The 16,004-nt window shown below is 47.1% G+C and overlaps 1 protein-coding gene across 11 annotated transcripts in view; it reads left to right on the top strand.

Annotated features, from left to right (window-relative positions):
* LOC137534070 (prominin-1-A-like) overlaps positions 1–12,972 on the top strand; it is a 196,150-nt gene extending 183,178 nt beyond the window's left edge. For 10 of the 11 annotated variants that reach the window (XM_068255397.1, XM_068255400.1, XM_068255402.1 and 7 more), the window contains 4 exons: positions 1,945–2,034; positions 4,569–4,681; positions 8,643–8,666; positions 11,998–12,972. In XM_068255397.1, the coding sequence (XP_068111498.1) occupies positions 1,945–2,034; positions 4,569–4,681; positions 8,643–8,666; positions 11,998–12,055 (285 nt within the window). In that variant the 3' untranslated portion in view covers positions 12,056–12,972. Of the gene's footprint in view, positions 1–1,944; positions 2,035–4,568; positions 4,706–8,642; positions 8,667–11,997 lie in introns of all 11 variants that reach the window. The other variant, XM_068255406.1, reaches the window with a different exon arrangement.
* The last annotated feature ends 3,032 nt before the right edge of the window (positions 12,973–16,004 follow it).

The following is a 16,004-nucleotide window of genomic DNA, read 5'->3' as shown; positions in this document are numbered from 1 at the left end:
AGCCTCTCTGCCATGGCAGTCAGCTGGCACAGCTCAGGGATCAAATTACAACTTGTGGTTAGTCACAGATGAGGGGGAATTAGACAGGCTAAACCAGGCATGGGCAAACTTGGCTCTCCGGCTGTTGAGGAACTACATGTCCCACAATGCATTGCAGGAGTCTGACAGCCACAGTCATGACTCATAAAGGCAAATGCATTTTGGGATTTGTAGTTCTGTAACAGCTGGAGGGCCGAGTTTGCCCATTCCTGGGCTAAACTCTCTAAATACATACAGGGTGCATTTCTATGTTTTCCTTCTGTCCTGTGCAAGAGTTCAGGTCCCCTTTAATTCAGTGGGGTGAGCAAATCAACTGCAGGGCTTTTATACGCTTAATTAATAATGATATAACAGACTTGCCCCCACCTGCCCATGAAACAGCCTTTCAGTCAATTGTCCATTTACTTGTCCCAGAAATGAAGGGATTGTGGTAATAACATGCTTTTAGTTGCCTCACATTTTATGCAATCGTTTTATCCCCCCCCACTGCAACTGCATCTGAGCTTCAGTTATAATTGTGGGAATGTACAGAAACAAAATTAGAAAAAAGTAGTCTGTCCAAATATTTATGGACCTAAAGTTGCACTAATATTCTTTTTTCTTAGGAAAAGCAGGTTCAGAAATAGAATGAGTAAAGTATCAGCCAGTAGGTGGCGCCAGAGCCCTTGTTTTCTTACGTAGTATTACCAGGAATTATAATAACAGTAACAGCCAGTAGGTGGCGCCCTGGTTTCCTTTTCCAGCATTTATAATAACTATCATAGACTTTCGTTTCAACAACTTTGTAGTTGTTTTTTTTCAGCACATTGAGGGGGTCATATGATTGATACATATCAATCAATATCTATGTGGAAGAGAAGTCTGTCAGCCAAGAGCCAAATATAATCATCATAATGAGAGGAATAATAAAAGGAAAATGAAAGGGGAGCGAGTGACAGAAATCTAATAATGAAGCCTATAAGAAGCAGTATGTCACTGCAGCCAGCAGACAATGCAGCTCATCCTGATATCTGTACCAAGTAGTATAAGGGGAGGAAAAGATAGGAAATGTCACAATTTACATCCTACTGCACAATATGAAGCCTGCTACACACATCCAATTATGATTGGCCAATCACTGAACAATTTTACTATCTTCACGTACTATGAGAGTTTCCCTACACAATCTGCTGATAGTATTCAATATCTGTTGCCCCTCCTACTACATGGAGGGGGTAATATTGGTCAGTGATTGGCCAATCATAATTGAAAGTGTGTACCTGGGTTTAGACTTGACTCCATAACCCTAATTTACAGCACACCTGGAGTGAGAGGTATACGGAGGCTGCCATATTTCCTTTTAAACAATGCAGGTTGCCTGGCAGCCCTGCTGATCCTGTGTCTCTAATACTTTTAGCCACAGCCCCTGAACAAGCATGCAGCAGATCAGGTGCTCTGACTGAAGTGTGACTAGATTAGCTGCATGCTTGTTTCAGGTGTGTGATTCAGACACTACTGCAGCCAGAGAGATCAGCAGGACTGCCAGGCAACTGGAAATATCCATATCCCTCTCATTTCATGTGTACTTTAAGGTAACAGCTGGGGCCGCAGGCCTGCAATATTACTCTTCCGTGTGTGGAAACCATCTTCATAAAGCGGGACAATGCTGGGAGGGCGGTTACCCCAATGCCCCGCCCCCAAACGCAGCAGGCAGGAAGCTTACAGCAAACCGGGATGGGCTAAATATTCCCAGAAATTCCTATAAAACATTCCAGCAATATTTAATCCTTTTTAAACCATTACTGTAACTTTTTTAAATGATGTTATAATGTTTTCAAATGCTGCCCCCCCCCCCCCCCCCCAATTCTTGCATTTGTCTGCTATAATCTGCTGTTCTGATCGATGTTTGTGCTTTTTCCTTCCCAGCTGACCACACAACTTGCCCGCTGCGGTCCGGTCGCCAGCGCTTTGGACACGGCAAACGTGGTGGCCTGCCAGTATGTGGTGGACACTTTTGTAAGTAATCGTTATCGATATTCCATAACAATGTCTGTTCATCGCTGTGCTTATGCGGATGGATGTCACGGCCGCGTCTGTCTTACGCCTTGTTCTGCGTCTGATACTTGTGAGCTCCTGTGTAGCCATATTCTGTGTTTACTCCTCAGGTTACAGCTGTGCTGGTTCCTCAGTCACATGTCAGTGTGACATTCTGCACACGCATGATCCGTGTGTCACACATACGTGTGCTGGGCTTGGTGGAGGGAATGTCGCACCATCCTGTGTACTGACCCCAGCTCTATGTACCGACTATACCGGGTGCTGCGGAGCTAGTACTGGGGACCTGCAGCCATAGGACACTACTTGCATGCAGTTTGTATGATTTTCAGTGTTGTGGGAGTTTCCTCTAAGAACCCCGAATTCCCCTTCCCCACCCAAAAAAGAAAACGCACGCACGCACGCGCGCGCACACACACACACGTACACACACACGTACACACACTACACACACACACACACCACACACACCACACACCACACACACACACCCCCCCCCCCCCAATAAAAGCATGCTGGGAAGTTATTTGGCTTCTTCCAAAGCTGTCTCTGGACCATGATTGGGTCAATAGATTGTCACAGCAAGGGCATTAGATCGCAAGCCTTTCTGTAGCACACAGATGATAAATATCACCTGAAACAATCATTTCTATTGAGTTCAGGTGACAGTTTCCTCCTAGTCAGTGTATGGGTGAGCCCATTCTGTAATATGGGAGGGGGTAGTGACAGTAGCATGGCACACCTGGAACTCCCGATGTAATTCTACAAGTCACCCGGTGGGGGTGGTGATGACGCAGCTGAAGTCAGGGGACACCTGTCTCTCTACTGCCACTGGAGTGTCACCCAAAATGAGCCATAAAGCGAAGCACGCTCCGCAGAGGAAGCTGCCCGCGGGTCCGGAGCTCGGCATGTGGGTGACGTTGCATGTATAGGGGGTCGGCTCCCCTCCCTGCTCCCATGCATGGTACAGGCTGCACCTATCACAGCCCCGCCCACCAGGAATATCGCTCCTGCCTGGTGCTGGTATCATGATTCATGTATAGGGTGTCGGCTCCCCACCCTGCTCCCATACATGGTACAGGCTGCACCTATCACAGCCCCGCCCACCAGGAATATCGCTCCTGCCTGGTGCTGGTATCATGATTCATGTATAGGGGGGTCGGCTCGGCTCCCCCCCCCCTGCTCCCATGCATGGTACAGGCTGCACCTATCACAGCCCCGCCCACCAGGAATATCACTCCTGCCTGGTGCTGGTATCATGATTCATGTATAGGGGGGGTCGGCTCGGCTCCCCACCCTGCTCCCATACATGGTACAGGCTGCACCTATCACAGCCCCGCCCACCAGGAATATCGCTCCTGCCTGGTGCTGGTATCATGATCCATGTATAGGGGGTTCGGCTCCCCTCCTGCTCCCATACATGGTACATGCTGCACCTATCACAGCCCCGCCCACCAGGAATATCGCTCCTGCCTGGTGCTGGTATCATGATCCATGTATAGGGGGGGTCGGCTCCCCTCCCTGCTCTCATTCATGGTACAGGCTGCACCTATCACAGCCCCGCCCACCAGGAATATCACTCCTGCCTGGTGCTGGTATCATGATTCATGTATAGGGTGTCGGCTCCCCACCCTGCTCCCATGCATGGTACATGCTGCACCTATCACAGCCCCGCCCACCAGGAATATCACTCCTGCCTGGTGCTGGTATTATGATTCATGTATAGGGGTCGGCTCCCCTCCCTGCTCCCATGCATGGTACAGGCTGCACCTATCACAGCCCCGCCCACCAGGAATATCGCTCCTGCCTGGTGCTGGTATCATGATTCATGTATAGGGGGTCGGCTCCTCCCCCTGCTCCCATACATGGTACAGGCTGCACCTATCACAGCCCCGCCCACCAGGAATATCGCTCCTGCCTGGTGCTGGTATCATGATCCATGTATAGGGGGGTCGGCTCCCCCCCTGCTCCCATGCATGGTACAGGCTGCACTTATCACAGCCCCGCCCACCAGGAATATTGCTCCTGCCTGGTGCTGGTATCATGATTCATGTACAGAGGTGCCAAGCTTAATCTGGACCTGGAGCTGTGTGATACTCCTGTTGTTTAATGCCTGAAGAAGCGGGATTTTGCCCGTGAAACGCGTTGCACTTTGTCTCGGAGTATGTGAGTTTTTGACTTCAAGTGACAGTATCGAGTCTGTTTTAGGTTGGTTGGCCCACCACCACCACCTAAATATTTTAAACTTTTTACTGAGTTTTATCCTTTTGGCGCCTCTGTACTTCGATATATCCATGTATAGGGGGTTGGCTCCCCCCCTTCTCCCATGCATGGTACAGGCTGCACCTATCACAGCCCCGCCCACGAGGAATATCGCTCCTGCCTGGTGCTGGTATCTGTGATTTCATGAGTGTGTCACAGAGAGGTCAGTGTGCAGATTCTACATAAGTGTATATTATTATAATTATGTATCTCTCATTCCTCTCTCTTCCCAGAATGCATTTTGGTTCAGCATCGGCTGGTGCACCATCTTCTTCATTCCCAGCATAATCCTGTCGGTAAAACTGGCCAAACATTACCGGAGGATGAAGACGTCTGATGTGTATGAGTAAGAATCTCTGCCAATGTTATTGTAATTATCATGATTTCATTCACTTAGATTTGCTGTATTAACCTGAGCACTGGGGGTACTGGAGGTTTGGGGTGCTGGGGGTGAAGTGTTGGGGTGCTGGGGGTGAAGTGTTGGGGTGCTGGGGGGTGAAGTGTTGGGGTGCTGGGGGGTGAAGTGTTGGGGTGCTGGGGGGTTGGGGTGTTAGGAAGGCGGAAGTGTTGGGGTGCTGAAGTGCTGAATGGTTAAGTGTTGGGGTCCTGGAGGGTTGCTGAAGGGTTGAGGGTTGGGGTGCTGGCGGGTTGGGGTGCTGGGGGGTTGAGGTGCTGGAGGGTGAAGTGTTGGAGGGTGAAGTGTTGGGGTGCTGGCGGGTTGGGGTGTTGACTTTCTGAAGTCAATTTCTGCATTCCCTGCTGTCCGAAGGCTCATACACATGTCCAACCTAATGCACAACCAACTGCATAACAAGTTGATTACATGACAAGTATATATATACATACACACACACACACACACACACACACACACACACACACACACACACACACACACACACACACACACACACACACACACACACACACACACACACACACACACACACACACACACACACACACACACACACACACACACACACACACACACACACACACACACACACACACACACACACACACACACACACACACACAATCCAACCAAACACCCAACCTGAATACTATGCATGCAAGCTATATGACAAACTGCACAACATGTCCACATTTAAAGCAACAAAGTTGTTCAAAAGACTTGTACACACATTCCAACCTGCAGGATAGTTGGTCAGGTTGATCCACCTGTTGGATCTGGCAGACAGCCTGTTATCAGTCGGTCATCTGGTTGTTTATCAGCTGTACACACACCCAACTTATCTTCCAACAGACAAGTTTAGAAGATAGTTTGGCAGATTGTTTGCATGTGTGTACAAGCCTTAAACAATTGTTATGCGAACCATTTAGTGTGACAAATGATTTTGTATGATATTGTTTAACGAAAGTTTGTTAAACAATGTTCAATAACGACCGTTTGCACACAATAATCGTGCATTTTGAACAGCCACCATGATCGATATAAACATGATTGGTCGTTCCGAAAGCCATTGACCCCCAGGATAATTACTGCGACATTACAATGACGTGTTCGCACCTGTCGCTTGTGCCTACATTTGCAATTGCGGAAGGTGGATCTGGGAATGATCGTTCAGCGGATCGTTCGTTGCCGTGAATCCCCCAATCCCTCTTCCGCAGTCTTGTGGTGAGTACGTATGTAGCTTTAAGGCGCGTGCATACGCCATAGTTCAGCAAACGACGGGTCCGTCAGACCCTCCCGCTGGGCGGACATTCTGCCGACAGTATCACGTGTGTACACGCCGTCGCTGAGCGGATCTGTCAGAAACAGTCTTATCAGTCTGCCGAGAGCGTGTACACACGTCCTACGGTCGGCAGAACGTCCGCCCAGCGGGAGGGTCTGACGGACCTGTCGTTTGCTAAAGTATGGTGTGTGTACGCGCCATAAAGAGTGATAACCAACGTCTGCAAGTCATTGGATTGTTGGTTCTGTTGCTCTTGAAGCCGCAATGCAAGTACTCTGGTTTATCAGTTGAGGCAGTCTGGGGGGAAGCTGCTAACTTATCTAGATCATGAGCTGATGGATTTGTGTGTAGTCACCATAACAGTGGTACTGGAAGGTAAAGAAACTGATGAGCTGCCCGAGACCAGTGTGGTCCGGTGTTCAGCCCCAAACACACGTTTAACAAAAGTCGTTTAAATGCACAATCATCAAACAACTTTTGTTGTTGAAACAAACCAAAAAAGTCATTTGCTATTCTTCAAATGACAAGTTGTTTGATAATTGTGCGTTTAAAAGACTTTTGTAGAGCGTGTGTCTGGGCCTTTAGTCGAGGAGCAGAAATACAGACATCAAACCAACAAGCGTTGATTCCGGTGATACCTCCGGTGATAAGTGTAGGTGGAGAAAAGAGGTCCAAGCACTGAGCCTTGCGGAACCCCACATGAGAGGGGCGGGAGGAGGTGGTGCCTGAATGTGCAGTTCTGAAGGGCCTTCCTGAGAGATTAGAGCAAGACTCTGGATGCCCAGAGAGAGAGAAGAGGGTCTGGAGAAGCAAAGGATGGTCCACTGTGTCAGAAGCTGAGGAAAGATCCGGAAGGAAGAGAATAGAGCAGAAACAACTTTAGCTCTAGCGAGGGATAAGCCATTGATTACCAGAACTGTTTCCGTGGACTGTCTGGGGCAGAGACCAGACTGGAGAGGATCAGTGAGCTAGAAGTAAGGTGTTGTACCTATTCTGAGTAGACCTGTCGCACCAGTAGTCTGGACTCTGGAGGAGAAGGGAAGGGGGAGATGAGCCTGTAGTTGGGGGGGGGGGGGGGGGGATTGAATGGGAGCAGAGACTGGAAGAAGGGTGGGGAGGGGCTAGGGGGGGGGGGATAGGAATTGGTAGTGGGGATTGAGGGACTGTGAAGAGATAAGAGGAGAAGTAGAGATGTTTAGATGCAGAGCAGGAGTTGCACTCGGTTGGCCCCATTGCTGAGCTCAGGCAGTACAAGACAGCCTTTTTGGGGTCCTTCCTGTCCTGCCAGGACAACAGTAGTAAATGGCAGGACAATAAGCAGTTCTGTGCTGCTAAGACTGCTTGTCCTTCAGACAGGCAGTACAACAGACAGCCTTACTGGGGGTCCTTCCTGTCCAGCCAGGGCAACAGTAGTAAATGGCAGGACAATAAGCAGTTCTGTGCTGGTAAGACTGCTTGTCCTTCAGACTTCAGTGTGGAGGTTTTAGCCTCACAGGCAGCACATCAGGCAGGTTGTTATACTGACTGTTCTCTCCCCTCTCTTAAAGGTGGTACCAGCAGGTCATTAGCAGTCTGACCCTCACTCCGCTGGCAGAGATTGCGCCATGTTAGTATGCCAGCTTCTCAATCATCAGTCTCATTGCCCAATCTTAGACCAATGTTACCCCCTTCCATGTAGTATGAGAGCCACACCTACAGTCTATTCTATGGAGCTGAACTCCCCATCAGACAGAAATCTTTGCAAGATGCTGCACACACAGATGCTGTACACATTCAACAGATCAGTATCTGCAAAAGATTTGTTCCTGCAAAAGATCTGTTCCTGCAAATTGCATTCATAGTCTATGAGATCTGCAGATCATCATACACACCTTGTTTAACTGACATTCATCTGCAGATCAGACAATCTGCAGATCTGAAGATCCATCCTGGTGGATCTGATCTGCAGATCAGTGTCCGGTAAACAAGGTATGTATGAGGATCTGCAGATCTCATAGACTATGAATGCATTTTGCAGGAACGGATCTTCTGCAGGAACAGATCTTTTGCAGATACTGATCTGTTGCATGTGTACAGCATCTTTGTGTGCAGCATCTTGCAAAGATTTCTGTCTGATGGGGAGTTCAGCTCCATAGAATATACTGTGTAGGTATGGCTCTCATACTACATGGAAGAGGGTAACATTGGTCTGTGATCTTTCATTAATCATTCAAGTGTGTACACACCATTAGATTGGTGAATGGGAACGGTGTTTCCTATACTTGTATATACTGTAGCAAAACCATTAAGAGGTTAATCCATGCCATGAACTGATGAAAAGCAACCAATCTGAAACAGTCTGTAAGCATGTTTTATTACTGTTTGTTCTGTAATAATTACAAGCTGACATATGGCATTCCAGCGGATCTGGAGGTGTGGCTAGCTTACAGCAATAACAAGAGATGATTTGCATATTCAGCAGTGATGCATTGTGGGAGACATCTCAGAGCTCACTCCAACCTGAATAATTGCAAATACCTTCTGATCACAGATTATATTATTATATAAATATAAATATATTTCATTTGTAACCTAGGTATTGACACACATTGTATTCTTGTGTTTCAGAAACACCAATGATCACATGGAAATGTAAGTATGTTTTTTTTATAATCACCTGGTAATAAAGCCTATAAATCAATTGATTATATGTATGAGGGGTCTCCGGCCTCAGACCACCCCCTAGAATAAGAAGAAGGGTCCGATACCCGAAGTGACATGTGACATGATGAGATAGACATGTGTATGTACAGTGTCTAGCACACAAATAACTAGGCTGTGGTCCTTTTTTCTTTCTCTGCTTGAAAGAGTTAAATATCAGGTATGTAAGTGGCTGACTCAGTCCTGACTCAGACAGGAAGTGACTACAGTGTGACCCTCACTGATAAGAAATTCCAACTATAAAACACTTTCCTAGCAGAAAATGGCTTCTGAGAGCAGGCAAGAGGTAAAAAGGAGAATTTCTTATCAGTGAGGGTCACACTGTAGTCACTTCCTGTCTGAGCCAGGACTGAGTCAGCCACTTACATACCTGATATATAACCTTCCTGGCGGTAAGCCCGAGCTGAGCTCGGGTTATGCTGCGCAGGAAGATATCTCAGCCCCTGGTGGGGCGATTTGCGCCATTTAAAGTGCTGTACGCGCAGCTAGCACTTTGCTAGACGCGCGTACAGCTTGATCGCAGCCGCTTTGCGGCGATCACCCGCACGCAGCAGAGAAAGAGGGCCCACCGCCAGAGCCCTGCGCTGCCCGGACCAATGAGTTCCAGGCAGCACTATGAGCTGGATCTGAGCCGTCTGACGTCATTCCGATTGTCGCCATGGCGACAGGAGAAGCCAAACGGGAACGCGTTATATACGCGTTCCCCTGTTTGCTATTGATGCCGGTGACTATTGCACTAGAGCAGGCATGGGCAAACTTGGCCCTCCGGCTGTTGAGGAACTACAAGTCCCACAATGCATTGCAGGAGTCTGACAGCTACAGTCATGACTCATAAAGGCAAATGCATTGTGGGACTTGTAGTTCCGTAACAGCTGGAAGGCCGAGTTTGCCCATGCCTGCACTAGAGGGACACATGCGCCCTCTAGTGGTGTTTCATGAAGCTATCACTCTGGTAGCTTTACATGAAACAAAAAAAACAAACAAACAAAAAAAAAGGATTTCTGCATATTTTGCAGGAAAAAAAAATCAACCGCCAGGAGGGTTAACTCTTTCAGGCAGAGAAAAGAAAAAAAGGAACACAGCCTAGTGTGACGCCGTCGATATGACATATCGAATGCGTCATGGAGTTACCAACGCTAGTTCTTCGCAAACCACCCAAACTGACAGTTTTTGGTTTAAATACACTTTTTTTCCCTTCGCCAAAGGGCTGGAGAAATCTTTTCAGGGTCAGGTAATTAGCCTGCTGTTGAAAAGATTCTCTGCCAGCACAGGGGACCCCCTGAGGTGTTTATGACCTCATCCATCAGGTGAAGGGTAGATATCAGTTGACAGAAGCTCATAAATTGTAGCTTTCTCCAGCCTGATCGGCACCGACCCACCAGGAGTCCGACACCTAGCTGCCTTGTGGCCTGAGTTGAAAGGAGACAGGAATGATCCTTATCACGCCATCTGGGCACCCAAAGATTCAACCAAACTGTAGAAACTGTATTTAATAAATAGGCACAATTTGGTAATATTTCTGGTGTTCCCAAGATCGCAGTTCCCTCAAATTCACGGAGTTTATTAGATTCCACATGACACTGGTCCTGAGAGATTTTCAGCCCTCTGGATCTTTCGGAACCAGTGCCAGTAAGGTGAAAGGGGGGGACGGTGCTATTAGCGATCCAGACTCCTCGTGTTTGGTATTAGCAGATTCACACACTTACGCTGATTGTGAATATTCATTCGGGTTCTTGATATTACCTACGGGCATGCTGAGAGCGGGCAAAATATGAATTGGCCCAAAACCTCTCCCTGCCTAAGGGGGCATTGCCTTATTCAAATTGCAAGGCTGGACATGTATGTGTCATAACTCCTCCCACCTACAGTGAGGAACAAAACTGACATGATCCAAAAGTCCAGTGTCCTTTACTTTCAATCTGATGCCTAGTAACATCCTGGCAGCCCGCAGGGACACGGGCCAACCTCCATCTTTGAACTTTCTAACAAAGGCCTGTTGGCCGCATGGCAACCGCCATTTTGGGACTTTCGCCAAAGACTTGCGATTGCCGCATGGACTACCAATAACGGTATTTGAACTGTATATAATCAGACATCCTGTTCCTTTTCTTGCCTTCTCTCTGTCAATCAATCTGTTCTAAAATAAGCTGTGTGTATGTAGTTTAGAAATAAACTAACGATTTTATCGTTCAGTCTTGTGCCTTTTCTGGTCATCTGATTGCTGCTATAACGAATCTGCCCTCTGAAGAGTCAGTCATACTACCGCATTGTTTTATGATTTGCTTATAAATTGTTTGCTAGCTAGGTTGTAAATAACCGTTTCTTCCTTCTAGGATTAGCTAGTACCATATTTCCTGTGCGAAATCGATAACGTTAGTTTCTCGATTGTAAATACAATTCGAGATTGCATCATATAGGGACCCAGTAACCTTTCTTTAACGTCACATTGCTCACAGTCTTTAAGCCGTCGGAAGTGACTATTCCCCGAACGGTGACTTGAGCATGTTGAACGTGATTGGGCTGGCTACCGTATTATGATAGCGGGAGTCTCTTTCCTCCCTGAACTTGAGAGAGTGGTGGCAGTTTACTTTATTTACCCGATTTCCAGCGCGAAATCGATATTTTTAGTTTACCGATTGTATATACAATCAGAATTGTACATGTATGGGCACCTCCAACCAATCTTAACAGTTTACTACGCACACAGTGAATTTGCCTCCAGCAGTCTCTAGTGCATGAGACCTGCATGGCAACAGTGGCCTAGTAATACGGGATTGGTGGATGTTTGTCCCATTACATATTGTCGGCAGCTGCGCGACCAATCTTTGTCAGTCTGTTCACCGTACTTCCTGCGTATGCTAACGGGAGCAGATTAGATGGGATTGGCACGCTCTGTCGCCTTTTACTTTCTTCCCTCTGACGATCCAGCAACCGGTCTCGTTGTCCGTCTGCGCCCGTACTTCCTGCGTACGCTAACGGGAGCAGATCTCGACGGGATCGCGGGGCTGGATTGTCACATTTTATTAGTGTGCTAGGCATTGTACATGCACATGTCTATCTCATCATGTCACTTTGTGTATCCTTTAAAAACGGGGGGAGGGGGATCCCAGCTGCATATATTGTTCATTATAAATTCCCCAGCCTTGGATCTTTCCATACAAGCGGTTTGCAGTGAAGAGCGTTTACCACACTTGTGTTTTTGTGCTAATAAAGCCATGTAAGAAAAGCGCCGTAATGAACATTTATTTCCGATCTTTTCCAGGACGACGGCGGCGACTTCCCAGCAATTCCTCATCCCCAGAGCGACTGCAAAAGCGTAACGCGAGCCAGTGCGGTCGCCATGCCGATCTTCCAGGGCGGTCCTTCCAGCGGCCGCCATCTTGGCTGTGACATTTCTGCGAGGAGTAATTTATTGCTGAAGATTTTCCTCTATTTATTTCTCAATCATTTCGCCTGGAATCCGCGGCTGTACTTCCAGGAGAGGGCGCCGTAGTTCAGGGGGTTTCTGTGTGAGGGTGGAGGGTCTTTGTATTACCCGCATGTGTCTATAGGGGGCGGCCCCGCCGGACCCAGCCAATGACTCTGCACAGCTGATGGGGGTCCGGCACCCCCCACAACATGGCACTGCTGCCCTGTAACCAGCATTTCTATTTTTCTACAGGTTCAGGTTTTGTTTTTTCGTTAGATAATATTTTCTGAAATATATTTTTGTAGCAAAATACCACTGAAGTTTTATTTTCTTAAAGGAGGACAGAAAATTGTCCATTTAAAGTGCAGTTCTCCCCCTCCCCCCTTCCAGTTGTGAGGAATGGATGTTATGCACTGACCATACACAACACATCCACCTGCTCACCACTAGGGGGCGATGAGCATGGCTCTGGTGCAGGGAGGTGGATATAGACTGTTTACTGAATCCTCAGCAATGTCCGGTAGAGATTATCAGCGGGAAAACAATAATTCTAGCTTGCATTAAGATTTAATTCAAACTATATGCAACTTGCAATTGGCCCAATCGCAATCAGCAGGGAATACATTTGATTGGCCATTTGTAAGCTGCAGGATCAGCCAATCGCTGACGATCTCCATTCTCGGCATATACTGAGAGATACTGATGGTTTTACACTGAAACGATTCTTATTTACTTGACTCTAGTCTAGAATCATTCTCGTTTTATTTTTAAGAGACATTTCACTACATTTTAAATGCAATTCAACTGAATAAATATATTGACGATCTATCGAAGTCTCGCGTCATTATGTGAAATCGCTTGCCTTATCCTGAGATGTTATTATTCAGATTATTGTATGAGAGTCCTCCCTCCCCCAGCCTGACTCTACTTTCTGACTTCAGCGCTGGTAAATGGAGCAGGACCAGAGCAATGCACTGCAGACTTCCTGTGATCAGTGCTTTCAGCTGGAGTACCCTCCCGCACAGATGTCTTCTGTACTGGGCTGAGGACTTGCAGTGGAGATCTCGGAGCACTGGTATATAATGTAGCTGGCAGTGATGATCACAGATATGCAAATTCTTCCAAGTCATGCAAATTTGTATGCAAATATATGCAGTTTGAAAAAGGGACCAATCAGTTTAAACCCGGGTTTAAATTGATTGGCCCATTTTCAAAGTGCATACATTTGCATAATTTTGGAAGTGTTTGCATCCCATTGATCATCCCTAGTAGCGGTTTGTGTTTCCAGTCTCAGATCTAGTGTTTGCCTCCAGCAGAGGGAGAGGGGGGGGGGGAAGCAGACGGTCCATTCACTGTGCAATAGCCTCAGATGCAATCATTTCATCAGATCTGTGAGATTGGAAGTCATCGGTTGTTCCCGTAAACGAGACGATTAGGACACGTTCTCTCTTCTGATATGAATGTAAAATCCAACATTCTGATCAACATTCTATTCTGTATTCTAATCCTCCGTACAATCACTTCACGTCAAATTTCTCTGCACACTGCACGGTTTTCTCTACAATACGATCGGAACATCTGATGGAATAACATCTGAGGCAAATATTAAGTTCATTATTTTCTGTAATATACTGATAAACATTAGACTTTCATATATTTTAGATTCAAATACACACAACTGAAGTAGTTCAAGCCTTTTATTGTTTTAATATTGATGATTTTGGCATACAGCTCATGAAAACCCAAATTTCCTATCTCAAAAAATTAGCATATTTCATCCGACCAATAAAAGAAAAGTGTTTTTAAAACAAAAAAAAAGTCAACCTTTAAATAATGATGTTCAGTTATGCACTCAATACTTGGTCAGGAATCCTTTTGTAGAAATGACTGCTTCAATGCGGCGTGGCATGGAGGCAATCAGCCTGTGGCACTGCTCAGGTGTTATGGAGGCCCAGGATGCTTCGATAGCGACCTTAAGCTCATCCAGAGTGTTGGGTCTTGCGTCTCTCAACTCTCTCTTCACAATATCCCACAGATTCTCTATGGGGTTCAGGTCAGGAGAGTTGGCAGGCCAATTGAGCACAGTAATACCATGGTCAGTAAACCATTTACCAGTGGTTTTGGCACTGTGAACAGGTGCCAGGTCGTGCTGAAAAATGAAATCTTCATCTCCATAAAGCTTTTCAGCAGATGGAAGCATGAAGTGCTCCAAAATCTCCTGATAGCTAGCTGCATTGACCCTGCCCTTGATAAAACACAGTGGACCAACACCAGCAGCTGACATGGCACCCCAGACCATGGGGTGTGCGTTGCGTGGCTGATCCCATTACTGAAAAGTGAATGGGACAGCCACGCGTTTGTCAAAATCTGCGTGCAGCATGCGTTCCCGGACCGCACAGGTCCGGAACGCATGCAGTGTGAACATCAGACAGTGCACTCTATGCACTGTCTGATGTCGTGCGTGTTGGCCTACTGCACGCGTTTCCAAAACGCGGCTGGAAACGCGTGCAGTGTGAACGGGCCCTTAGGCTGGATCCACAGTATAAGCGATTTTCTGAGCGCTTTGTGATTGATTAGCACTTTCTAGGCGCTTTTTAAACATTTCTCCCATCCACTTTCATTAATCGCGGTAAAAATCACTGCGATCGCGTATGCGAAAAATCGTGGCAATTTTTACCGCGATTTTAATGACTGAATGGGATAACTTTTTAAAAAGCACTAATCAATCACAAAGTGCTCAGAAAAGCGCTTATAGTGTGGATCATACGGGTCCTTTTCCACTAGCAATCACAAACGCCAGCAATTGCGATTTTTCATTAATTTAGTTATCTGATTGCAATTTTTCATTTGCATTACATGATCCCTCTTACAATTGCTCCAGAAAGCGATGGCGATTTGCAAATCGAATCACAATAGTGGAAAATACTTCTCATGATTTCTATGTCAAAGTAACAACCCTAGCAATGTAAAGGGGAACTTAAGTAGGGGCTCGTCTCCACTAGTGCGGCGTGCGTCTCACGCCGGCACTGAGCAGGTGGGCGGGATCGCAGGCAAATCCCATGAGCCGTGCCATGCACGGCTATGGGATTCGCAGCCCCGCCGCGAATTCTGCGGGGGGTTCCGGCCAAATCGCTCCCGCAAGCAATTCGGCCGCGGCGCTGTTATCCCCTATGGCAGAGTTTCCCCATGCGATTCATGTGCGGGGAAACTGCGGAATCGCGGCTGAAACCGCCATAGTGGAAACGGGCCCTCAGAGGTATACGGAGGCTGCCATATTTATTTCCTTTTTATCAATACCAGTTGCCTGGCAGGAGTACATTTGAAATCGGCGCCGGAGACTTGGGCGCAGGATACAGCGGTATATGGCTGGTCCTACTTCTGCACAAGTCCGGGCCGATTTAATTACTATTCCCCCTCCAGGCTGCCATGGATAGTGGGGGAATGAAATAATTCGGCTTCCAGCGACTACTGGAGGCCGAATTATTGTGTTTTTTAAGCAACCTCGGCTCCGTCCTGAGCGCTGCTATAGGAGTGATTCCTATTGTAGTCTATGGAGGCGCTGGCTGCGCCCAAATCTAGCAGCGCTGAAAGGCACTGCTCCGCCTGGCAGCCCTGCTGGTCTATTTCTTTGCAGTAGTATCTGAATAACACCAGAAACAAGCATGCAGCTAGTCTTGTCAGATCTGGCTTTAAAGTCTGAAACACCTGATCTGCTGCATGCTTGTTCAGGGGCTATGGCTAATAGTATTAGAGGCAGAGGATCAGCAGGGCTGCCAGGCAACTGGTATTGCTTAAAGGATACCCAAAGTGACATGATGAGATAGACATGTGTATGTACAGTGCCTAGCAAACAAATAACT

The sequence above is a fragment of the Hyperolius riggenbachi genome, chromosome 10, assembly GCF_040937935.1.
Source record: "Hyperolius riggenbachi isolate aHypRig1 chromosome 10, aHypRig1.pri, whole genome shotgun sequence".
Classification (NCBI taxonomy): domain Eukaryota; kingdom Metazoa; phylum Chordata; class Amphibia; order Anura; family Hyperoliidae; genus Hyperolius; species Hyperolius riggenbachi.
This window is presented reverse-complemented; position numbering and strand designations above follow the sequence as displayed.